Source organism: Corvus hawaiiensis, chromosome 16 (assembly GCF_020740725.1).
Source record: "Corvus hawaiiensis isolate bCorHaw1 chromosome 16, bCorHaw1.pri.cur, whole genome shotgun sequence".
In the NCBI taxonomy this organism is placed as follows: domain Eukaryota; kingdom Metazoa; phylum Chordata; class Aves; order Passeriformes; family Corvidae; genus Corvus; species Corvus hawaiiensis.
Genome location: NC_063228.1, coordinates 14,406,218 through 14,429,063, shown reverse-complemented (window position 1 = coordinate 14,429,063; position 22,846 = coordinate 14,406,218). Strand labels below are relative to the sequence as shown.

Sequence of the window (22,846 nt, the reverse complement as noted above, 5' to 3'; positions counted from 1 at the left end):
GGCTCCAGGGGGACACGAGGACCGGGGTGACACAGGCACCGACAGCGGGGGGACACGATAACCGAGGGGAACGCAGGCACCGAGGGTGACCGGGGTCTCCGGGGTATACAAGGACCGGCTTCGGGTGGACACAGGGACCGACACCGGGGGACACGGAGATCGGGGAGAACACAGGGACCGCCGTAGGGGGAAATACGGGGACCGGCGCCGAGGGGAAACAGGACGGGTATCGAGATAACACAGGGGCCGGGGATGGGGGGGACGCGGGGACCGGGGGAACAGGGGAACGGGGCCGGGGAAGTCGCGCCCCACCCGCCGGGCCTCCCGCGCGGGGAGACCGCCAGAGGGCGCTGTGCCTGCCGAGGGGACGCTCCGCCCGCGCCGGCGCCGTCTCGGTGTCCGCCGTGACCGTCACCCCCGGCCACGTGACCGCCGGGGCGGAAGCGGCGGCGGGGACATGGTGAGAGGGGACGGGGGGACGGGGCGGGGGCACTTCGGGGACGGGGGAGCAGAGGTGGGCTGGACAGGGTCCGGAGAGGAGCAGCGGGCTTGGGAATGTGCGAAGCAGCTGGTTCCGGGAGGGCCAGGGCCAGTGGAGAGAGGAAAGGGACGAGGGAGGGGGGGTCACAGGACCAGAGAAGGGGGAAGGGGGCATGGGGAGGGGTGACAGGGACAGAGGAGGGGGGACAGGGTCGATGGAAGGGAAGCAGGGACAGCGGAGGGGGTCATAGGACCAGGGGAGAGGGGACAAGGCATGGGGACGGCGGACAGAGACAGGGGAGGGGGGACAGGGCCTGGGGAGGGGACGGGGTCTGGGAAAGGGATCGCAGGGTGGGGGGACAAGGACAGAGGAGGGGAGACAGGGCATGGGGAGGGGGGACAGGGCCAGGCACGGCCATGACAGTAGCCAGGGAGAGTCAGAGCAGACCCGCAGGGAATGGGGAGAGGTGTCAGGGTCAGGGTTGTGCAGGGCCTATGGGGAGGTGGCAGGGCAGAGGAGCCATGTGGGAACAGGGCCCGTGGTGGCTGTGACAGCAGGGTGTCCCCGCAGGCCAAGTACCTGGCACAGATCATTCTGGTGGGGGCCCAGGTGGTGGGACGGGCCTTCATGCGGGCGCTGCGCCAGGAGTTTGCAGGTAGGAGCTGGGATGCTGGTCTATGTGCTCCGTGTGCCCACACTGCCCTGCTGGGCACTGCTGCACATCCCCACCCTTCCCAGGGCATCCCAGTGCTCCCCATCCCCGGCCGTGCCCGCAGGGGACGCTGCCAGGTTGCTCAGGGTGACAGCACCCGCATCCCGGCACTGGCCTGATGGTGTTTCATCCCAAGCTGGGCTCCCAGCAGCCTTCCCAGGCTCCATCCTGGCCCTGGCACCGCTGCCAGGCTCCCAGAGATCCCAGCACCCCAAAGGGCAGAGTGGGATAATCCCTTGGATGTGGCAGCCCCAGCCCTGCCTTGCCTGTAGCAAACGGTGCCTGCCTTGTCCCTGCCACCTCCCTGCCACTGGGACGGCATCCAGATGACCCCAGGGGTGGCTGGATGGGGACAGAGGGGAACACCGGGGTCTGAGCACCTCAAAGTCCACAGGCTTTGCTGCCTGGCCCCCCTGAAGGCTGGGGGTGGCGGGGGCAGCGTGGGGACTCAGGGCCTGGGTGTCTCCAGCGAGCCAGGCAGCAGCCAATGCACGAGGACGCTCCGAGAGGCCCCAGTCCGCTGCCGCCTCCAGAATCATCGGCATCAGCCTCCAGGAAGCTCAGCAGATCCTCAACGTCTCCAACCTCAACCCTGAGGAGATCCAGAAGGTAGAGCTTCCTCGGAGCCGGGGAGGGACGGTGCTGGCAGGGCCCTGTCCTCTCCAAGGGTGCTGCTGTGCATGGGGGTTACAGCTGTGCTGTCCTGGGCCCAGTTAATCTCAGTTTGAGAATTCCCTGCCCCAGCTGGAGCAGCCCTCTGGGCTTGGCCTCTGCATCTGCCCAGCAGGGCTGCTCAGGGAAGGGATGTGGGATCACTGGAGGTGCCCAGCTGGGAACATGGGGACTCACAAGGGGTGTCAGGCAGAGCCAGCCGTGTCCCCAGGATCACTCTTCAGCAATGCTGTGGGGAGTGGGAGGCTCCCAGGGCTTGGGAGTGGGAATGACGAGGGTGGAGGTGACTCTGACCCAGAGCTTCTCTCCGCAGAACTACGACCACTTGTTCAAGGTGAATGACAAATCAGTGGGAGGCTCCTTCTACCTGCAGTCCAAGGTGAGCACTGGGAGCGGAGGCTGCACCTTCCCCTGCCTGGGTTTTGGGACAGGCAGGTCTGAGTATCCCCGTGGATGAGGCAGGGAGAGCAGGGGGCACCTCATCCCTCCGTGTCACCCCATCCCTCCATGTCACCCCATGTCCCACAGGTGGTGAGAGCCAAGGAGCGGCTGGACGAGGAGCTGCGCATCCAGGCCAAGGGCGACAAGGAGAAGGGGCAGAAAGCCGAGACGTGACTCCTGCCACCCCTGCCCCCCGTGTCCCTCACCCTTAACTTATAGGTAGCCAATAAACACCGTGTCCTCCAGCACCTGGCCTGGCTGCTCCACACCCGGGGAGGGAGTGGGGACCTGCCTGCCCAGCGCTGCCCCGAGGGATCCCAGAGGGATCAGCCTCTGCGAGGGGCTGCGTTTTCCCAGGGGAGGAGGAGGAGGCAGCTGGGGAAGAAGGGGTGTCCCCAGGGCATTGAGATTGCCAGGGCTCAAATGGCACTGGGGGAGGCTGCAGGAGCTATTTTTGGTGGGGAGGTTGGATGCTCTTGGATTGAGTGCCTGGCTACCTCTGGCTCCATACCCTGGGAGTGCCATTACCTTCTCCCCATGTGGATGACTGCTGGGTCAGGGTGAGGGGCTGTGAGGGGACACGCTGTGGCTGTCCCCACCTGCAGCTCGCCCTGCAGACCCTGGCAGTTTCACTGGTGCTGAGGCTGCTTGAGCTGGAGGATGGGGACACAGCTGGGGGTCAGGCAGAGCCAGCCATGCCCCCAAGGTCACACCCATCCCCCCCTGCACCCCTCTGCCCCCAGCACGGGCTCCTCACCGCTGCCACCGTGACCACGGGACTGAAACAGGAACTTACTTCAACTTCACTTTATTGTTTTCTTAATAAACTTCCTCTCCCCTGGACGAATATAGTGTTACAGTCGTTAGCTTATCTCGTACTTGTGCAGTCCTTACACGCTACGCTAACAGCGATGGAGCCCAACAGGAGGAAAATAAAAACAACCCAGAAACTACGATAGAAAGGCACTTCGAGACCGTTAAAATACTGATGTCCTGGAATGTGCAACAACAAACCAACGAGGAGCGAGGAGACGTTTCACCGGCCGGGGCGGCCTGGTCGAGGGCCCGTGGCCATGCTGGGCAAGGGCAGCGCTGGGCAGCCGCCGGTGAGGGCAGGGAGACCGGCTCCCTGCGGGGCACGGGGGGCTCCTTCAGCACGGAAGGGCAGCACTTGGGGAGACCCCCGTGGCTCGGAGTGAGCGGGACGTACGTGTGACCCCCGGGGGAGGCTCCGAGCCGCGCCCGCGCTGAGGCTGGGCACGCTGCCCCACGGCCGGGGGCTCCCCCGGGAGCATCCCACCGGGGCATCCCGAGGAGTGGGTGCCCGGCAGCCGGTGCCGGCCGTGCCCGTGCTGCCCGCATGCGCTCGCGGTGCGTGGTTAGGTATGAACGTAGCTAGAGGGGGGCTGTGCCCCGGCGAGCAGCACACGCGGCCGTGTGCCTTGTCACGGGAGGGCCGGGGAGGCGGCGGGACGGGGGCGGCCGTGGGGAGGGAGGGAGGGAGGGAGGGAGGGCGCGGGCGGCGCCAGGCCGGCGAGTGCCCAGCCAGCTGGGCCCGGCAAGGGTGCCGTGGCCGCGGCACTGCCCGCCGCCGTGCTGGCCATGCCGGGTGGGATGGCACGGCCGGGCACGGCTCGGGACTGCGGGAGCGGGTGGTCCCCCGGCTGTCACCCCGCTGTCCGTGCGGCGGGAGCCTGGGGGCTGCGGCCCCCCACAGCAGCACTGGGGCCTCGGGCAGGGAGACGCCGAGTCAGCGGAAGCAGGAGAGCCCAAGCGGGACCCTGTCGGAGCAGGGGGCTGGTCGAGAAATAAATAGCGGCGTATCCGGCTGCCCAGGGCCGGGGGGAGCAGAGGGACCCCCCTGTGCCCCACCTGCCCCCAGCACGGGGTCGCAGCCGGCTCCGGCCGCCGAGGGATTATTGCTTTTCTCAGAAGAGTCCGTTCTTCTTTCGTGACGGGTAAAAGCACGAGCGAGGCCCCGCCGGGGCTGCACGGGGAGGAGAGGGCCATGCCCCCCGTCCCCAGGGAGCGAGATCTGCCCACGGGGCCGGCGGCTGGCCCCGGGCATCGTCGGGCCCCTCAGTTGACAGCGGCGGGTTTGAGCAGCAGGGAGCCGGGGGGGATGAGCACCCAGCCGGGGGGCAGGGCCTCGGGGCTGCCCCCCGAGCTGACACCGGCCGAGAGGTCGAGCACGGCCCCCGGCAGCAGGGCCAGGCTCTCGGGGGGCACCCGCGGCCGCCCCGGCTCCGTCCTTTCGCCCCTCTCCTTCCGGCTCTCCAGCCCCTTGCCCGCCTTGGGCGGCCGCCCCTCAGCCCCGCTGCCCTTCTCCCCCTCGGCCTTGGCCCCGCCGGCCAGCAGCGACATGACGGGCAGCCCCAGCCCCGCCGCGAAGGGCGAGGGCAGCAGCGGGCTCTTGGCCAAGTTCAAGGGGCCGCCGTTGAGGGGCAGGACGGGGCCGGGCAGGCCGGGCAGGGCGCCCGCAGCCCCGCAGCCCAGGGCGCTGAGGTCGAGCGGTGCCGGTGCCAAAGGGATGGGCAGCGCCGGCAGCCCCGGCGGAGCGAAGAGGGCAGCGGGGTTGGGGATGACGAGCTGCGCCCCGTTAACGTAGGGCACCTCCGCCGAGCCCAGGGGCGTTTTGGGAGGCGGGTGGACCTTGAGCATCTCCGGGTGCTCAGGGGACACAAAATGGCCGTGGGCTTTGATGTGCTTGCGGAGGGAGCTGGGGTCGGTGTAGCGTTTGTGGCAGCCTGGCATCTTGCAGGAGTAGGGCTTCTCCACGTAGTGGGTGCGGGTGTGCTTGAAGCGATCGCTGGAGTTGGAGTAACGCTTGTTGCAGCCTTCGTAGGGGCAGATGTAGGGCTTCTCACCTGTGGGACAGCACCGGGTCTGCCGGGGGCACCAGCCCTGCCGTGTCCCCTGTGATCCCCCGAGCCCCCCACTCCCCTGGTGAGGGCAGTGCAGGGGCTGCGCTGACCTGTGTGCGAGCGGTTGTGGATTTTCAGGTTCTCCAGGCGGGAGAAGCTCTTGTTGCAGGTGGGGCAGCGATGTGGCTTCTCGTTGGTGTGTGTCCGGATGTGGATCAGCATCTTGTACCTGCCGGGTTTGGGGCAATCACAGAGTCATGGAATGGGTTGGGAACACCTTAAAGCTCGTATCATTGCAACCCCCTGCCATGGGCAGGGACACATTCCACTATCCCAGGTTGCTCCAAGCCCCATCCAACCTTGGGCACTTCCAGGGATGGGGCAGCCACAGCTGCTCTGGGCAACCTGTGCCAGGGCCTCCCCACCCTCACAGGGAAAAATTTCCTCCCAAAATCCCATCTAAATCTCTCCTCTTTTAGTTTAAAACTGTTCGCCTTTGTCCTATCACCATCTGCCCGTGGAAGCATCGGGGAGGGAACGCTAGGGAGGGGGGTCAGCCCTGACTTCCAGGGCGAGTCCTTGCCCCGTGCCTTGGCTATGGGGTGGGAGGATGGGGACATCCAGGCCAGCACAGTCATCCAGCCCCCCAGGACCTCACCCCCTGCATGAGAGAGAGGGAGGGATGGACAGATGAGTGGATGAATGGAGAGATGGATGGAGGCTTCCCCTGCATAGCCCCAGTGCCAGGCTCCTGCCTCCCCACAGCAGAGACTCCAGAGGCCCCAGAGATCCCCCCTGCCCACCTGGCATTGAAGCCCCTGCCATGGCGGGCACAGCCCTCCCAGTGGCAGCAGTACCCCGCGTCCTTCTCGGGTTTGACGTGGAAGTCATTGACATGGTCCACCAGGTCTTGCAGGAGGTCGAAGAACTGGTTGCACTGTGGGCAAGAGGCTGGGGGTGAGGGAGCCCAGTGGGGTGGGCACCAAGGGGGGCCCATCCCCCCATCATGGCCAGCCCCTGCCCCCCATCCCATCCTAACTCCCACCCGCACCCCCTGCGCAGCAGCACCAGCATTTGGGGAAATGGAAACAGCCCTTTGCATGACCCCCAGCCCCATATCACCCCCCAGCACCTCTGCACAGCCCCCACCTCCCCATCACCACTTTTCCAGCCCTGCTTGGCCCCACAGCCCCAAAACTTGCCCACAGCCCCACAGAGCTCCACCATGGCTTTCCAGCCCCATGTCCTCTCCCCAGCCCCAAAATTACCCCGCCTGCCCCCCATCCTTGCAATGCCCATGTGGTCTCCCAGCCCCCCATCACCACCCCCAGCCCCTCAAAGCTCCCACACACCACCACCATAACCCCCCGCAGCCCCCAGCCCTCCCTGCTGACCTTCGACCAGCGGCAGACGAGCTGCTTGGGCAGGGGCAGCTCGGGGGGGAGCCGTTTCTCCTTGCTGGGGGGCAGGAAGGCGGCAGGGGGCAGGTGCAGGGCCCCCCCAGCCCCCAGCGGCAGGAAGAACTGGAAGGAGCTGGGGAGGCCATCGATGTAGCGCAAGGACTGGAAATCCTGGAGCAGAGTCCGAATGGGGGAGCGGTGGGGGACAGGGCCAAGCTGCATGGAGACACCCAGAGACCCCTCCGAGCCCTCCCAGAGACTCCCCCCAGCCCCCCAGGAACCCCAGAACCTCCCAGAGACCCCCCAGAGATCCCCCTTCCCCCCGAGATCACCCCAGGCTGCCCAGAAAACCCCTGGATCTGCCACCCCCCCTCAGGGACCCCAAAACCCCATAGAGGCCCCCCTTGACACCCCAAATAGACCTCCGAGGAGCCACCCCGGGGATGCCTCTGGGGTCGGGGACCAGGGGGGACAGGCAGGACATTGACCCCGGGCTGTGTTTACACCGGCAGCACCGGGCACGCTGCCGAGGTCGGGAACGCCGTCCGGGCACAGTCCCCATCGCTGGGGACACCTCGGGGGAGGGTCACGGCCGTACTTACGTGTGGGGTGAGGGGGCCGGGCAGGTCCCCGCTGCCCTGGCGCTCAGGGGACAGCGACGCACTGCCAGCCGGAGACTCCCCCCCGGAGCGGGGCGAGAGGCTGAGGTCCACCACCGGCACGGCGGCCGGGAAGCATCCATCCCGCGGCTCCACCAGCCTGGAGTGTCCCAGGAGCCCGGGGGACGGCGAGGCTGGCACGGCCCGGCGACCCGCCCGGCTGCCCCCTCGGCCATCCCCGGCCGGCGGGGTGTCCGGGCGCTGGGGAGCGCGGGGTCGGGGGGCCGGAGGGGCCCCGCTTCTCGCGGGCAGCTCGCAGCTTGGAGATGCTCAGCTTGAGGTCCAGGGGCTCCTCCAGGGAATGCATGGTGCCGGGGTGGGCTCTGCGGGGGACACCCAGGGGTCAGTACAGGGGTGCGGGGCACCAGTGCCACCCGGAGCATCGGCCCAGCCCGGCCCCATGGCAATGCCCGCTCTGCCCCGGGCTGCAGGACACGGTGCTGGCACAGAGACCGTGCCGTCCCTTCCGGCCACCCTGCCGCGGCCCCCTCCCGCAGCGGGCAAAGGGCAGGGCATGGCACCGGCCCCCCCCCCCGTCCCCGCCCCGGCCCTTCGGTGTCCCCAGTGTGTCCTCTCCGTGTCGCCGGCACAGCCCCTTGGCCCGTGACCAAACCTTGCCGGGGATTGCCAAATCCCCTGGGCACCCGCGGCGCTGGAGCTGTGGTGTCCCCATTCCGCCCCCCCCCCCCCCCCCATCCGTCCCTCCATCCATCCGTCCGTCTGTCAGTCCCCGCGGGCCTGCCCCAGCGAGGCCTTTCCCAGAGGCAGAGGAGGGCGGTGGCGGCCATCAGCCCGGCGGTGACCCGGGCGGCCGAGCCCGCTGGCCCCAGCCCCGGAGGCGGCAGAGCTTCCTCCCCCGCCGGGGCCCCTTCCCCGCCGGCCAACGCCGCCGCTGCCGGGGCCGGGCAGGGGCTGCCGGCCGCACGGCGTGGCATGGAATGGCATGGAATGGCACAACACAATGCCACCCTCGTGGCTCGGCCGCCGCACATCTGGCGGGCAGCTGAGAACGGGCAGCTCGGTGCAGCAGTGAGCGGCCGAGCCAGAGCCGATGCGGTCCCCCGGCTGTGCCCCCGCGGCCACCCGCATCGCCCAGGGCAGGGTGGGGGCGGCCGAGGGGCCGTGTCGGGGGGCACGGCGCACCCAGCACACGTGGCAGCGGGGGGGCCCCCTCCGTCCCCACCCCGCCCCGGGGGGCCCGTCCCCCGCCCTGCCCCGCCGGAGGGGCCCCCCGCGCTGGCGGGGGTCCAGCCCGGCTCAGACGCTGAGGAATGCGGAGGAGCCGCGGGGGGCATGGGGCCCGGGCGGCGGGGCGGGGGACCCCCCGCCTGCACCCCTGTGCTGGCCGAGGGGCCGGTCCCAGGGGGGGTTCCTGTCCCAGGCTCCCAGGGTGGGAGGAGCTGCCCCACGGCATCTCGTCACCCTGAGCCTCCCGTGGCCTTGGGGTCAGCCCCATAGTCGGGTCCCTCCTCTCCAGTGGGGGGGGTCCCTGCCTGAGCATCCACCTCCTCCCACCGCTGTGGAGGCTGCCTCATCTCAGTGGGACAGGGACAAGCACTGAGCTTTCCCGGCCATGGGGCCTGCCCACAGAGGGATCCTTCCCCTCTGGGGGGTCCTCACCCTGCGCCCCATTGCGGGATGTGCCCATGGGGTGTCCCCACCCAGAGCCCCACCATGGTCCTCGGGCTCCAGCAAACCCCCAAGTGCCCCACAGCTTGGTGGCACAGCTTAGGGACAGACAGACACAGGGGCAGGACCCCACAGCTGGGGTGTCACAGCAGGACCCCCAGCCCAGGGAGTGAGACAGGGTGCTGGCAGCCCCCCAGCCACGGTGGTCCCGCACTGGGGCCAGGCAAGGCGTCACGGCTGGTCCCACCACGACGGTCGTGTCCTCACGTCCTCAGGGTTGGGAGGTTGGGGGGTCCCGGTGCGGGCGGTGCTGGGTGGGGACCGCAGCCATCCCCGGGCGGGCCGGGTGGGAAAGGGGCCTCCAGCCGCTGACGCCAGGGCTCCCAGCGCGGCCGCGGGCGGGCGAGCAGGCGGCTGCCAAACCACGCGGCCTCGGGAAACGGGGCGCCGCGGGGGCCCCGCCGGGATGGGGACGGGGACAAGCCCTGCGGTGGCTTGGCCGGACGCCCCAGCACCTGCGGCCCCCGCGCGAGGCCCCTGCCCGCTCCTGCCTGCCCCTGCCTGCTCTCCCCCCATGGCCTCTCCTGCCCGCGCCAGGCGCTGCCAGCCCAGCCCCAGCCCAGCTTCCCCCCCCCCCCACACCAGTTCAAACCAGTCCGTCGCGGGGCTGGGCCCAGGGGCTTCCCAGTCCGGGTGGGGGCCGCTGGGATGGAGCCCGGGCGCGGGGGAAGTCCCCCCATCTCCACCAGTCAGGCCGGGGTCCCCTGGGCCCCCCACTCTGCCTGGCCGCCGGCACGGCTGGGGGACCCGGGGTGACCCCGGTACAGCCGGCGGGGTGCCAGGTCTCCAGGCTGCTGGCATTGCCGGGGCGTCGTGTATCCCCCTTCCAGCCCCAAACCCGCCAGGAATAGCACAGAGGGACCGCGGGACAGAGGCTCCCGCGGCGCGGTGGGCTCGGGGATGGCGGCCGTGAGGGATGTCAGTGCCATCGCCAGGGGGATGGTGACCCCGGGGCTCGGGGAGTGGGAGTGATGCCAGCGCTGCAGGCAGGGCTCGGTCTCCGCCGCCGTGGCAATTGGTAGCGGCAGGCTGGCACCGCCGCGACGGGGGGCAGTCCCCGGAGCCCCCCGTGCCAGGGCAGCGTGGGTGGGTTGGCAGGATGTGGGTCATTGTCCCCACGCCTGCTGGCAGGACGCGGGCCCCCGTGGGACCTGCCATCCCTCCTTGTCCCACTGCAGATGGTGCTGGCACTGCCACAGCGACTCCTCACAGGAGCCCACCGGTGCCTGACGGGTTTGTGGGGGGGTCACATCCTGCTGGTAGCTCCATCTTGTCACTGTGTCCCTCCAGCACCCGTCACCCCTCGCCAGCCGGGCTGGCGGCAGCTCCCAAAGGTGTCCCCAGGAGTGGACATGGCTGTGGTCCCCGAGCTGAGGCCGGTGCCACAGTTCCCCCTTCCCGGGCATGTGGAAGCCATAGGGATCCTGGGAGAGGGCTGACACCAGCTCCCTCCCACTCCGGGAGCAGCCCCACAGCAGTGCCGCCAGCACCAGGGACCCTGCCACCCCTGCCTGGGGACGCAGCTGGAGCAGGCGGGGACAGCAGCAGGGTGGTCCCCAGCACCCAGCGGATCAGCACCCTGGGTGCGGCAGCATCGTCGGGATGGGGGCATATGGGGACCCTGGTTGGGGGAGGTGGTGACAGCAGGGTGACAAAGGCATGGGGAAGGGGAGGTGTCCACTGGCTGCAGGGTTTCTCCATGCTGGGCAGGCAGCGAGTGCCTGCAGCAGTGCCTGGGGACATCGGGGGCAATCTGTGGTCCCCGCCGCTGGCACCTCAGGGAGGGGGGGCCACACCGTCCTAGTCCCCAAAACACCCCGCAACGGCACAGCCTGGGCTTGGCCACCCCACGCCTCAGCCCCGCGAGGCCGCGGGACTGTCACCCCCTATGGTGGGGACTTGTCACTTCTCATGATGGGGATCGGGAGCCCCCCGCGAACGGGACCGGGGTGACGGGTGGCTGCCGGGCGGTGGCACCGCGGGCGTGGGACCGGGATGGGGACGCCCTGCACCCCCCACCCAGTGCCAGCCCTTCCCCCCCCCACCCCGCACCATGGGGACACTGGTGTGTCCCCGGAGGTGGCCGCAGCCGGGCAGAGCCACCCAGCACGTCCCCGCCGCAGCCCCCGCCCCACGGCCAAGGTCAGGACACCCGCCCGGTGTGCGGGGGGACGGCGGGTGACGGCCACCCCCCTGGCACCCACCGGGCAGCGAGGAAGCTCCCTCTCATCTCCCTTGGGGGTGCAGCGGAGCCACGTCTCCCCCGACCCGCTCCCTGGGCGGGGGGGCTGCAGGTGCCAAGGGACCCCCCGCACCCCCGAGGGTGGCGAGGAAAGGGCTCCCCGCAGGGTCTCCCCTCCCCCGACGGTGGCAGCATCGTCCTCATCCTCATCCTCCTCCCCTCCGCGGTGCCCGGAGCGCGATCGTACCTGCGGCGGGGGCTCAGCGCCGGGCGGGAAGCGGGGCGGGGTGCGGGGCTCGGCGGAGCGGGGCCCCCCGGGGCCGGTGCCGGGGCCGGTGCGGGGCGGCCGGGCCGCTCCGCCACATCCGCAGGGGCTGGGGGCGGGGGTGGCGGCGGCGGGGCTGGGCCCCCCCTGCCCGGTCCCGGGGGCGGCGGCGGGGCGGGGGCTCTGCCCGCCGTGATTTATGGCCGCCCCGCACCGAGCGGCCCGGCCCCGGCTGCGGGCGGCGCTGGGCGGGGGCGGGGGCGGCCCCTCCCCGCCCCCGCGGGGGGCACCGGGGGGCACCGAGCCCCGCCCCGGGGGGGGGGGGACCCGCGGGGCAGACCCGCCACCCCCCGCACAAGGTCACCCCGACGCTGCGGCAGAGCCGACCCCCCTCCCTCGCGTGTCCGTGTCCCCCCCGCGTGTCCCTGTCCCCCCCCCGGGGACGTGGCGGGGCGGGGGGCGGCACCCACCGGAGCCCCCACCCCGTACCGGGGCGGCTCGGGGGGAAGGGTGGGGGTCACACCGGGGAAATGGGGGGGTTGGGGGGGGGGGATCCCCCTCCCCGCAGGAGCGGCGCCGCCCGCCCGTCGCGTGACGTCACAGAGCGGGGCTGGCGTCACGCCTGGCGGGGGCCCCCGCATGACGTCACCGCCGGGGGGGTTGTCCCGGGGCCGCGGCTCCTTCCGGCGGCAGGATGTGGCGGGGCCGGCCCGGATGCTGCAGCCTCGCCGGGGGGGGTCCCTCCCCCGGGGCCCACGCGGGTGGCTGGGCACACCCCACCCGTGATTTTATTTTGGGGGTGGAATGCAGCTGCGGTGTCCTCAACGGCCCCCCAGAAATTCGGGGGGGGGAGGGGGTCGGAAGGGGGGGACACACAACATTGTCCCACGCGTTTTTTGTTTGTTTGGTTTTTTTTTTGCGGGGAAAGCTGCATTGTCCCAGCAGCGCCACTATGAAAGGGGGGGACACGCACGTGGGGGACAGCACTGTCCCAGGCTGGTGGCGGAAGTCACACCCCACCCGTGGTTGTTTTGGTTTTGGTTTTTTTTGCAGGGGGAGATGCGGTGTCCTCCCTAGGAAAGGGAGGGACGCATGGGGAGGAAGCACTGTTCCATGCGGACTTTCGGGTGGAGAGGGAGCTGCTGTGTCCCCAACAGCCCCACAAAAGGTGGGACACGAATGAGGGGCAGAATTGTCTCACGCGGGCAGTTGAAACCACATCCCACCCGCGGTTTGGGGTTTTTTTTGGGGGGGCGGGGGGGGCCAGAGGTGCTGTGTCCCCAGCAGCCCCGCAGCAGAACGGGGGACACGAATGGACAGGCAGCTCTGACCAACACAGGCGGCTGAAGCCACGTCCTACCCGTGGTTTGGGTTTTCTTGCGGGGGGGGAGCCGCTGTGTCCCCAACATCCCCGCCACAGGGAGGGGAGACACGGGAGGGCAGCAGTGTCCCACGCGGGTGACCGCAATCCCACCCTACCCGTGGGATTTTTTTTGCGGGGAGGGAAGAAGCTGTTGTGTCCCCAACAGCCTCAGTATAAAAGGGAGGGGGGTCGCGGTGGTCCCCGTGCCGTGGGGGGACGCGCAGCCCCCGCAGTGGGGCCCCCGCGGGGGCCGGGCAGGGGGCCCAGGGGACACCCGGCAGAACCTGTCCTGCAGCTCCCGGCGGGGCCGGGCTGTGGGAGGGGGAGGGCTGAGCCCACCCTGCTCTGCAGGGCCGGGTCCTGCCCCTCCAGGGTGACAGCCCAGCCCCAGGACCCCCCGGCGTTCCTGCTCCGGTGGCCCTGGACCCACGCAGACAGTGCTGGGGGGCTCTGGGGGGTGGTCACCTGCCACAGGTAGGTCCCTCAGGTACCACGTGGCTCCTGCCAGCCCCCCATGGCCTCTGCCAGCCCTGTACCCCCTACCAGCCCTGTGCCCTGTGAGCCCCCTCAGTTTCTGCCAGCCCGCCATGGCTCCTGCTAGCCCTGTGGCCCCCTGCCAGCCCCCACAGCCCCCCAAAGCCTCTATCATCCCCCCATTATCCCCCTGAGCCCCCCCATGCGCCAGAACCCCTCTGCCAGCCCCCCAGAAGCCCCCCCAAAGCCCCTTGCCAGCCACATGACCCTGCTGTCCCCAAAGCCTTGAACCCCAAGGTTCCTGTGAGCTCCATGCCCCTGCCAGCCCCCAAGCCCCCTGATAGGCCCCACAGCCCCTGCCAGACCCCAGACCCCCGAGCAGCTCCTCAAGGCCTCTGCCAGCTTTCAGAGCCACTCTGCCAGCACCCAGAGCCCCCCATCAACCCCTCAAGCTCACCATCAGCTCCCAGAGCCCCACATCAACCCCCAGAGCCTCCTCCCCAAAGCCCCTTGCCAGCCACATGACCCCTGTCACCCCCAACTCCCTGAGCCCCGTGGCAGCCCCAAGGCTGCTGTGACCTCCCCCCCCCCCCCAGAATCATCCCCCTGACCCCCCCAGAAGCCAGACCTTGCTGGAAACAGGGATGGGGGGGAATAGGGATGGGATCAGATGGAGTAGGAGAGGATGGGACAGGACTAGGGCAGGCCGGGGTGGGGTAGGATAGGATGGGATGGAGTGGGGATTAGGCCGGATGGGATGGGATGGGGATAGGGTAGAATGAGGTGGGACAAGCTGGATATAGGAGAGGATTATATGGGGACAAGAAAGGATAGCATAAAATGGAATAGGGACAAGACAGGATAGGATAGGGTAGGATAGGGTAGGGCAGATGAGGTGGGACAGGATAGGGATAAGGTAGGATAGAATGGGAACAGGACAGAATGGGATGGGATGGAACAGGATCAGATGAGGTTGGACAGGATGGGACAGGATGAGATGGGACTGGAACAAGACAGGTCAGGATACCGCGAGATGGGATAGGATGGGATGGAGACAAGGCAGGTCAGGATGGGCTGAGATAGAATAGGATGGGACAGGATAGGACAGGACTGGATTGGATAGGATGGGATGAGTTAGGATGAAGATTGGATGTTATGGGGACGGGGACAAGGCAGGTCGGGATAGGACTGGGATAGGATAGGATAGGATAGGATAGGATAGGATAGGATAGGATAGGGACAAGACAGGTCAGGATGGGATAGGATAGAGCAGACTAGGACAGAGCTATGGCAAGATGGGCTGGGATGAGGTGGGATAGGGACGGGTCACGTTGATATAGGATGAGATAGGGACACGAGGGATGGGATAGCGTAGGATAGGGTAGGATCAGATGGAACTAGGGCAGGATGGGATGAGGTAGGGTGGAATGGAGACAGGTTAGGATAGGGTAGGACGGGATGGAGCTAGGGTAGGATAGAATGAGGTAGGATGGGATGGAGACAGGTCAGGCTGGGATAGGATAGGGTATGGTATGATAGGATAGGATAGGCGATCTAGGGCAGGATGGGATGAGGATAGGATGTGATGGGTATTGGAGGGGATGGGGACAGCTCAGGATGGGATGAGGTGGGATGGGTTGGGGACAGGGCAGGATGAGGGTAGGACGGGATAGAGTGGGATAGGATAGAGTAGCATAGGATGGAGCTAGGTCAGAACGCGACGCGGTGTGACGGGCCGGTGCCAGCAAGGGTCGGTACCGTCCCGGCCGCTCCAGTCGCCCCCCGCCCCGCCGTGTCCCGCCGCGTCCCGCCGCCGTGTCCCGGTGCCGCTCCGGCCGCGCTGCGGCCCCTCCCGCCGCCTTTGTTTACGCGGGGCCGGTGCGGGGCGGGGGCGGCGCCGGGCGGGCGGGGGCGGGCGGGGGAGCGGCGGCGGCGGCGGCGGGCGGGAGCCGCGCTCGCTCCAGCTGTTTCCCGCCTTGGGCCGCGGGCAGAGGCCGGAGCCGGGCCGGGAGGGGCTGAACCGGGCCGGGACGAGCCGGGCTGGGCTGAACCGGGCCCCCCGCCCCCGTTATGGAGTACTTCATGGTGCCGGCCCCCAAGGTGCCGGCCCTGCAGCACTTCAGGAAATCCGAGAAGGAGGTCATCGGCGGGCTCTGCAGGTGGGGGGGCGCCGGGAGATCCCGGGCTCGGGGGGCTCGGGGGAGCTGGGGGGGCATGGCGGGGAAGAGGGGAGCGGAGAACGGGGGGGAGCGGCGCGGCCGCCGCGGCCCCACCGCCCGCACGTGGTCCCGGCCGCGCACATGGGGCCGGCGGCCGCGCGTGGCCCGGGCGGGGAGCGCCGCGCCCCCACCCCCGCCCGGCCCCCGCGGGTGCGGCGGGGCGCGCTCGGGGCGGGGGGCGCGGGGCGCGGGGGTCCGGGGGGCGCGGGGGTGTGTGTTTACCGCCGGGCCTGGCCGTGACTCTGCAGCCGCCCGGAGGAGGCGGGTCGCGGCCGGGGCTGCCGGGACATGTAGTGCGGGAGCGGCGGCACAAAGCCCGCGGACACGCGGGGAGCCCCGGCGGGCGGGGGAGCGGCCGGGGACGGGGGCTGCGCTCGCGGGGGCTCGGCGGGGGGCGGCGGGCGGGGGGGGGGCCGGGGGCCTCGGGGCCACGCGGGGCGGCCTTGAGCCCCCCCCCCCCCCCCCTCCCCCTCCGCCTCCCCGGGCCTTGGGCTCCCGCCCCCGGGAGCTCTGAGCCCCCGTGGGCCCGGGTCCGCCGTGGGGCGGCGCGAACCGTCGGGCCCCGCGGGGCTGTGGGGCAGCCTGGGCCCCACGGCACGTGTTGGGGACCCGGACCCTCGGGGTGCTGCCCTTGCCCCACGGCGTGGGGGGCTCCGTCGCGGCGATCCCGGGGGGCGGCCACACCTGAGCCCCCCCGGGAGTGCAGCGGTGGGGCAGCGACCCAGGGCAGGGGGGGCGGCTTCACTGGGGTCCTCCGCGTTGGTCTCTGCGGACCCGTGGGTTGGGGGGTGACTGCATGGGCAGGGGGATGCGGCCGTCCCGCTCGGAGCACGGCCCCACACTGACCCCGGCACGGGACAGAGCTCCGGGAGCAGCTTTCCCACTGCCCCGAGCTCTGGGAGACCCTGCCCTGAGCTCAGGCTGCTGGCTGACACCCTGCATGGAGCTCGGGGTGCTGGGGGCTGCCCTGCTTATGACCTCGAGGAGCTCAGGAACACCCTGCCTGCAAGCTCAGGGTGCTGGGGGACAGCCTGCCTGTGAGCTGGGGGTGCTGGGGACACTTGGCTGTACCCTTATTGTACACTCAGGTGTACCCTGACCCTGAGCTTAGTGAGCTTAGGAGTGCCCTTCATGGAAGCGTGGAGATACCCTGCCTCTGAACTTGGGGATACACTGCCTGCAAGTTCGGGAACACGGTACCTGTGACCTCAAGGCACTTGGGGACACCCTGCCCACATGGCTGTGCCTCCCTTGCCCACAGCACCAGTTGTGGTCAGTGTTGGACATGAGCGGACAGCGGGGCATCTGCCATGGGCCTTGTGCCTGGGCCTGGCTCCAACACCCACATGGGTTTGTTTCCCACGAGGTCCAGGCGAGTGCAATGTCCTCACCAAGGTGGGAAGGACCAAATTCTGCTTGCCCAACACAAACCCCACAGCACCAGCACTAGGCTGGGGACACCCCGGGGACTCCAGTGGGTGCCACCTGCTCCCCCTGCCTCTGTGCTGCCCCATCCCTGGCCATGCTGGGTGTCTGAATCCATGGGTCTTTGCCCTTTCTGTATTTCGCTGTCACTTCTCAGGTCTCTTCCCAGGAAGAGCAGCTGGGGCAGGTTGCGGGAGGTCTGCCGGTGAGGAAGCAGGCTCTTCCTCCTTCCCCGGTATTTAAGAAACCACTTCCGCGCTGCCCAGTCCTGGGCCTCTCCATCCCATTCCCCTTAAGTTTCTGGTGGTCCAACATCCTAGAGCAGTGCTCCCGCCACCTCCTTATCCCAAAAGGGATGATGTCTCCAAGACCTGCACGGTTGGTGTGTTTTGGGGACAAGTTTGGGGCTGGTTTCAGCAGGAGCAGGGAGGTGGGTGACAGCCACCACCAGATGGGAGCCCTGTGCCACAATCCTGCTGCAAGCAGCTCTTGTTCCATGCGGCAGAGGCTGTTCCCAGGGAGAGGGGCAGACCCCTGGGCACCCATTCCAGCTCCACACCCCCAGGACACCCACTGGGAACTGCATGTGAGGGAACCAGTGCAGTGGGTGCTTGGCACCCAGCGTCAGCCTGTGCTGGGACACTGCCTCAGAGGCTAGGGACAAATGTCTTCCTGGCCCTCCTGGGCTGAGCTGGGGTCCCTCCTCATCCCCTTAGGATGCACTGGGATCCTTTCCTATACCTCTAGGGTGAGCTGGGATCCTTCCCCATCCCTCTAGGCTAATCTGGGATCCTTCCCTATCTGCTTGGGATGAGCTGTGATTCTTCTCTATCTTGTTGGGCTGAGCTGGGATCCATTCCTGTCCCCTTGGACAGAGCTGGGATCCATCCCCTTCTTAGGCTGAGTGAGGATCCTTTCCCATCCCTCTGGGATGAGCTGGGTCTTTCCCCATCCCTATGTATCTTGGAGGAGTTGTGGTGCATGCCCCAGTTGCAACAGGCAATGATGAGTGGCCAGCGAGCCTCCGGTCACTGCCTGGGCACACGGTGGTGCTGCATGTATCCGTGAGATCCCTGGGCTCCCAAACCCCCGTGGTTCCTCCACGGCCTCGCCAGGAGGGCAATGAGGGCGGGATGCTGGGCTTTGCTTCCCAGCCTGGCTTTGGCAAGGCTCCGGGTGGAATGTTCCCATCTCCCCGTCCTGGAGCCGCCGGGCACCTGGACGGGCGGCTGGAGCCCGTCTTATCTCGCCTCGCACCGGTGGCCCAGCTCCTGTGTTTAGTCTTTAGTGCCTCGCAGCATCCCCGGCGCCAGCGGGTGCTGGGTGCCTGCACTCTGGGGAGAGTTGGCACGGTGCGATCCAAAACCTCTGCCCCACTTCCCTCGGGGAAGAAGTAGGGTGTGGGTGAAGCCGGACCCCGCAGCAGTGAGCTTTGCTCAGGTCTGGTGCTCTGGACCTGTGGGTGTTGGCTGTCTGGAACTCTCGCCCTCCATGCTGGCATCATCGCTGGCTCCGGGAGGCATTTCCCGGCCCTTCTGCGGGGCAAGGGCGTGGGGGGCGAGGAGGCAACGGCAGGAAGCAGGCAGGAGCTGCGGCTTGGGGTGGGACGGGGGCTTCTCTGCTGGGAGCTGTCATCTGGAAGCCATCAGCGGGGCGGGAGGGAGGGAGCCGCCTTCCCAGGGCCACACACGCCGGCTGGCCCTGCAGGGACACAGCCGGCCAGCCCGCAGCCTCCCTTGCCCACCCAGGGGTCCCCAGCTCCCCTCGCCCAGGCTTGGCACTGGGCAGTGTGTCTGAGCCCAGTAGAACCAGGGGGCTGCAGCAGGGCCACTGCTTGGCCAGTGCATCCCCCAAAGCTTTGGATACAGGGCTGGAGAAACCCACCCACCTGCTTCGGTGATTGCCAGCACCGCAGCCATCGTCCCCTCCGCGTTACCCATCCCTGTGGTGGCTTGGAACCATCATTGCAAAGCAAGGGGGGATGCAGTGAACTGGCAGCAGGGGTGCAGCGCCCTCCTCCCTAACCCCGGGTCTCTCTCACAGCTTGGCCAACATCCCATTGACTCCGGAGACCCAGCGGGACCAGGAGCGGCGGATACGCAGGGAAATCGCCAACAGCAACGAGAGACGGCGGATGCAGAGCATCAATGCTGGCTTCCAGTCCCTGAAAACCCTCATCCCACACACGGACGGGGAGAAGCTCAGCAAGGTGAGCGGGATGCACACGCTGGTCCCACACGTGGAGGGGCTGAAGGTGGAGTTGGGGTATTTGGGTGTTAATTCGGTGACGGAGCTCTCTCCTGGGGAAGTTTCCCAGCAGGAGTGGCTGTGCATCCCCAACCCGGTGTTCTGGAGTGGGGTGGGAGTGTGTGACAGCCCCCAGTGCCCCGGGAGCAGGGTGACATGTTCCTGGGTGAGGAGGGGACCCCACTGCAGAGTGGAGTGGGGTAAGGAGGCAGCCGGTCAGGTTCCCAAGGTGGGTGAACTGGGGCGTTTCACCATGGTGGAAGTCCCAGGGGGAACCTGGGGTGAAGCGGACTCTGGGAGGAGACACTGAGGACAGGCAAGGAGCAGTGCTGCTTGCAGAGCTCGTCAGGAGGAGGCCTGGAGGGACGCTGGGGTCTCTCCTGCCTCAGCATGCCCCTCCTGGCTCCCCCACAGGCAGCCATCCTCCAGCAGACGGCCGAGTACATCTTCTCCCTGGAGCAGGAAAAGACTCGGCTACTGCAGCAGAACACGCAGCTCAAGCGGTTCATCCAGGTAGTGCCCAGGGGGTGGGACAGGAGTGGGTGGGACAATCCTGGCTGGCCACAGAGGGGACATCATCGTAGTTCCTTGGGGTCAGGGTGGGACCCTCTACCCTGATCAGCCAGTTTCCATTCTCCTGGCAGGGCAGGGAGCCCCATTCAACCTGGCATCCCATACCTGGCAGGGGAAGAAGGCTTGGGATCCCATTTTCCATTATTTCCACCCATTTGGGGTATCGGGGATGGCCTGGTGACAGCTCAGGTGCTGTGGTTGAACTGTCCTGGGTGTCACAGTGTGAGAATCAGGTTGGCACAAGGCTGTGGGGATGAGGGTCACATGCAGGAGCCCATCTGTCCCCAGGCATCAAACACGACCCCAGGGAGACCCTTTCCTGCAGGGAGCTGTGGTGGGGAGTGGCATCACCCAGATGTCTGGATGGCAGGGAGAGCATCCGTGCTAGCCCCCTTTCCCTGACACCACATTCCCATGGCAGGAATTCAGTGGCTCCTCCCCGAAACGGCGACGGGCAGAGGACAAGGACGAGGGGATCGGCTCGCCGGACATCTGGGAAGATGAGAAGGCCGAGGATCTGCGTCGGGAGATGATTGAGCTCCGGCAGCAGCTGGACAAGGAGCGCTCGGTCCGCATGATGCTGGAGGAGCAGGTGAGGCCAGGTGCCCTCTTGCAGCCTCTGCCATGTCCCCAGTGAACCCCAGGGACACCAGCAGTGCTGTGGGGTCACTGAACATCTGCTCTGGACACCGCTTCTCCATGCTCGTCTGGGGCTTCCTGGCTCTGCTGTGCCCATGCCACTGAGGGGGCAGCTGGGGTTCAGCGGGGCCGTGCCGGACTCCCCACTGATACCGGGGTTCTCTGGCCCGCAGGTTCGCTCCCTGGAGGCCCACATGTACCCCGAGAAGCTGAAGGTGATCGCTCAGCAGGTGCAGCTCCAGCAGCAGCAGGAACAGGTGAGGTTGCTGCACCAGGAGAAGCTCGAGCGCGAGCAGCAGATCCGAACGCAGGTGAGTGTGCCCCAGACACCCCCAGGCACTGACACACAGGGGGTTGGTTTGGTGATGGACTTGGCACCTCCTGTGGGCAGTGATGTGCTGGCAAGGCTCCCACCCTTGGTGATTTGGGAAAGAGGTGGCCCAAAGCCCCCCACAGAGCTTGGGGCTGCGCTTGCAGGCACCCCGTGTTTCAGGGAGGGACTGTGGACTAGACCAACTATGGTGGCTTCCAAGAGGTTCTGTTCCCTGGCACAGAGGGGTTTGTACAGGGAAAGTCACTTGCTGCCAGGCAGGATTTCAACTCAGGGGCTTCACTTTTCTCTGGGTGGCTCCCACTGAATTTTAGGGATCCCCAAACCACTCCCTGCCACCCAACAGTCTGAGAAAGGGGAGCGTCAAGCTGGCAGGCGGTGGGGATGGGAACCTTCAGCCTTTCCCCCGAAGCACCTGGATTTGCCAGTGGTGCAGGGAGGAGGCGAGCGCTGTGCCGGCACCGGTCCCTGTGCACTGCCGCCCTCGAGCCCAGCCCAGGGCCACGCCACTCCAGGAGCTTCAAAGGGAGGGAAGAACACCAGCTTCTTCCCCCTTCTTGGGCTTCTGCAGAGCCGTGTCCCTGCAGGGTCCCTGCCGGCCGCCTCCTGGGGAAGTTCAGCCTATTTTTAGGTGAACTCTCCACAGCCTCCTGCTAGGGCGGATCTTCTCATCCGCTGCTCAAGCGAGGATCTCCGAGGGATGTGGGGAATTCCTGGCCATGGAGGGGCTGGCACTTGCCTCTCCTGGCTTCAGAGCCCAAATCATTGCCCTTTGGGATACGGGGAATCCTTCGTGTTCCACTTTGCAAAGCTGAGGCGGCAGCAGCTTTCAGCTGGCATCCTCCTGTATCCACTGGGATGGAGAACTGGGGCAGCTGAGTGATGCTTCAGCTTTTATGGAGCTTGGGCTCTGTCAACAAGCGCGAGGTTCTCCCCACACCGCCATGCCCAGGTCCCTGCTCACCGGGCTTTCCCTTCTGTCCCCAGCTCCTGCCATCACATGCTCCCCCAGCGCCCACCCACCACCCCACCGTGATCGTTCCAGCGCCGCCTCCCTCCCATCACGTCACCGTGGTCACCATGGGCCCATCCTCGGTCATCAACACGGTCTCCACGTCCCGGCAAAACCTGGACACCATCGTTCAGGTAAGCTGGGGAGCGGTGGGGGGTTTGGCAGTGGGGGGCTCGGGGGGTCCCTAACCCCTGGGGTGGGTCAGAGGGGACCCCAGCGATGTCCTGACAGCCGGTGTGTGCCCTGGGCAGGCGATCCAGCACATCGAGGGCACGCAGGAGAAGCAGCTGCAGGAAGAGGAGCAGAGACGCGCCGTCATCGTGACACCGGCGCGCGCCTGCCCCGAGCCCTCCGCCTCCGACACTGCCTCTGACACCGAGGGCAACGACAGTGACTCCATGGACCAGAGCAAAGAAGAGCCCTCGGGGGATGGGGAGCTGCCCTGACACCCCCCGGCCAGCAGCCGGGGAGGGAAGCCGGGGCGGGGGGGAAACGTCAGAGAATATGCTGAAATTTTTAAAAAATACAACGCGATTTGGGTCTCTTTTATGACCTTTTTCCAATACTGTAAAGCAGAGCGTTAGAGGCAGGCAAAGGTCACCCTTCAGCTCCCGGGGGGGTGGGGGCTTGGGGGTGGCCACAGTGGGGCACGGGGGGCTCGGGGCACGGTGGGGGGCATTGGGGACGGGGGTCACAGCCCCCCACCCTGGTTTGTCACCCCCCACCTGCTGACCCACAGGGAATCCTGCCAAGCTGGCAGCAGTCCCGCTGTTCCCGATGGTGATCCCTTGGGACAGGGCCTTTGGTTGGGATCTTAATTTGGTTTTTTCCTTCTCTTGTGTTTTTTTTCTTTTAATTCAATGTTCGTTTTTAAGCAGGGGGGAGATGCCAAGTGACATGGCAGCATAGGCAGGACAGGGATCCCCAGCATTGGGGTACCACCATGGCTCCCGCACCCCATGTGGGGCAGGGAAAACCCCCTTGGAGAGTAAAATAATCCTGGGATGATGCCATTTGAGCACGGTAGGAGGGCTGGCATATGCCACCCCTCCCTGGCATTTCCAACACCCACCTCCTTGGCACAGGGATGGCAGATTGGGGGCTGATTTTTACACCCCACCCCTGTCCCTGTGCCCATCCCTGTCCCCCTACCCCGTTCCCATCCCTCCTTTAAGCACTTAATCTGGTTTGTGGGGTC

The 22,846-nt window shown here is 67.5% G+C and overlaps 3 protein-coding genes across 4 annotated transcripts; 2 read left to right on the top strand and 1 right to left on the bottom strand.

The window, feature by feature from the left end:
- Nucleotides 1-301: 301 nt before the first annotated feature.
- PAM16 (presequence translocase associated motor 16) lies at nt 302-3,153 on the top strand. 2 transcript variants are annotated; one of them, XM_048320491.1, is made up of 5 exons: nt 302-460; nt 1,052-1,136; nt 1,663-1,802; nt 2,179-2,244; nt 2,394-3,153. In XM_048320491.1, exons 1-5 carry the CDS (start codon nt 458-460, stop codon nt 2,478-2,480), a joined length of 381 nt encoding a protein of 126 aa, XP_048176448.1. In that variant the 5' UTR covers nt 302-457; the 3' UTR covers nt 2,481-3,153. The 2 variants fall into 2 exon arrangements, with proteins under 2 accessions (XP_048176448.1, XP_048176447.1); XM_048320490.1 differs by lacking the exon at nt 302-460 and having other exon boundaries at nt 903-1,136.
- Nucleotides 3,099-11,388, bottom strand: GLIS2 (GLIS family zinc finger 2). The gene is given in 7 exon segments (XM_048320488.1): nt 3,099-5,173; nt 5,281-5,399; nt 5,974-6,107; nt 6,565-6,741; nt 7,173-7,455; nt 7,457-7,552; nt 11,348-11,388. Coding segments are annotated over 6 exon segments (1,581 nt in total). The 5' UTR covers nt 7,537-7,552; nt 11,348-11,388; the 3' UTR covers nt 3,099-4,385.
- A 3,748-nt stretch (nt 11,389-15,136) lies between these two features.
- On the top strand, nt 15,137-22,276 carry TFAP4 (transcription factor AP-4). The gene is made up of 7 exons (XM_048321282.1): nt 15,137-15,361; nt 18,890-19,055; nt 19,508-19,606; nt 20,088-20,258; nt 20,479-20,616; nt 21,624-21,782; nt 21,900-22,276. Exons 1-7 carry the CDS (start codon nt 15,273-15,275, stop codon nt 22,092-22,094), a joined length of 1,017 nt encoding a protein of 338 aa, XP_048177239.1. The 5' UTR covers nt 15,137-15,272; the 3' UTR covers nt 22,095-22,276.
- The last annotated feature ends 570 nt before the right edge of the window (nt 22,277-22,846 follow it).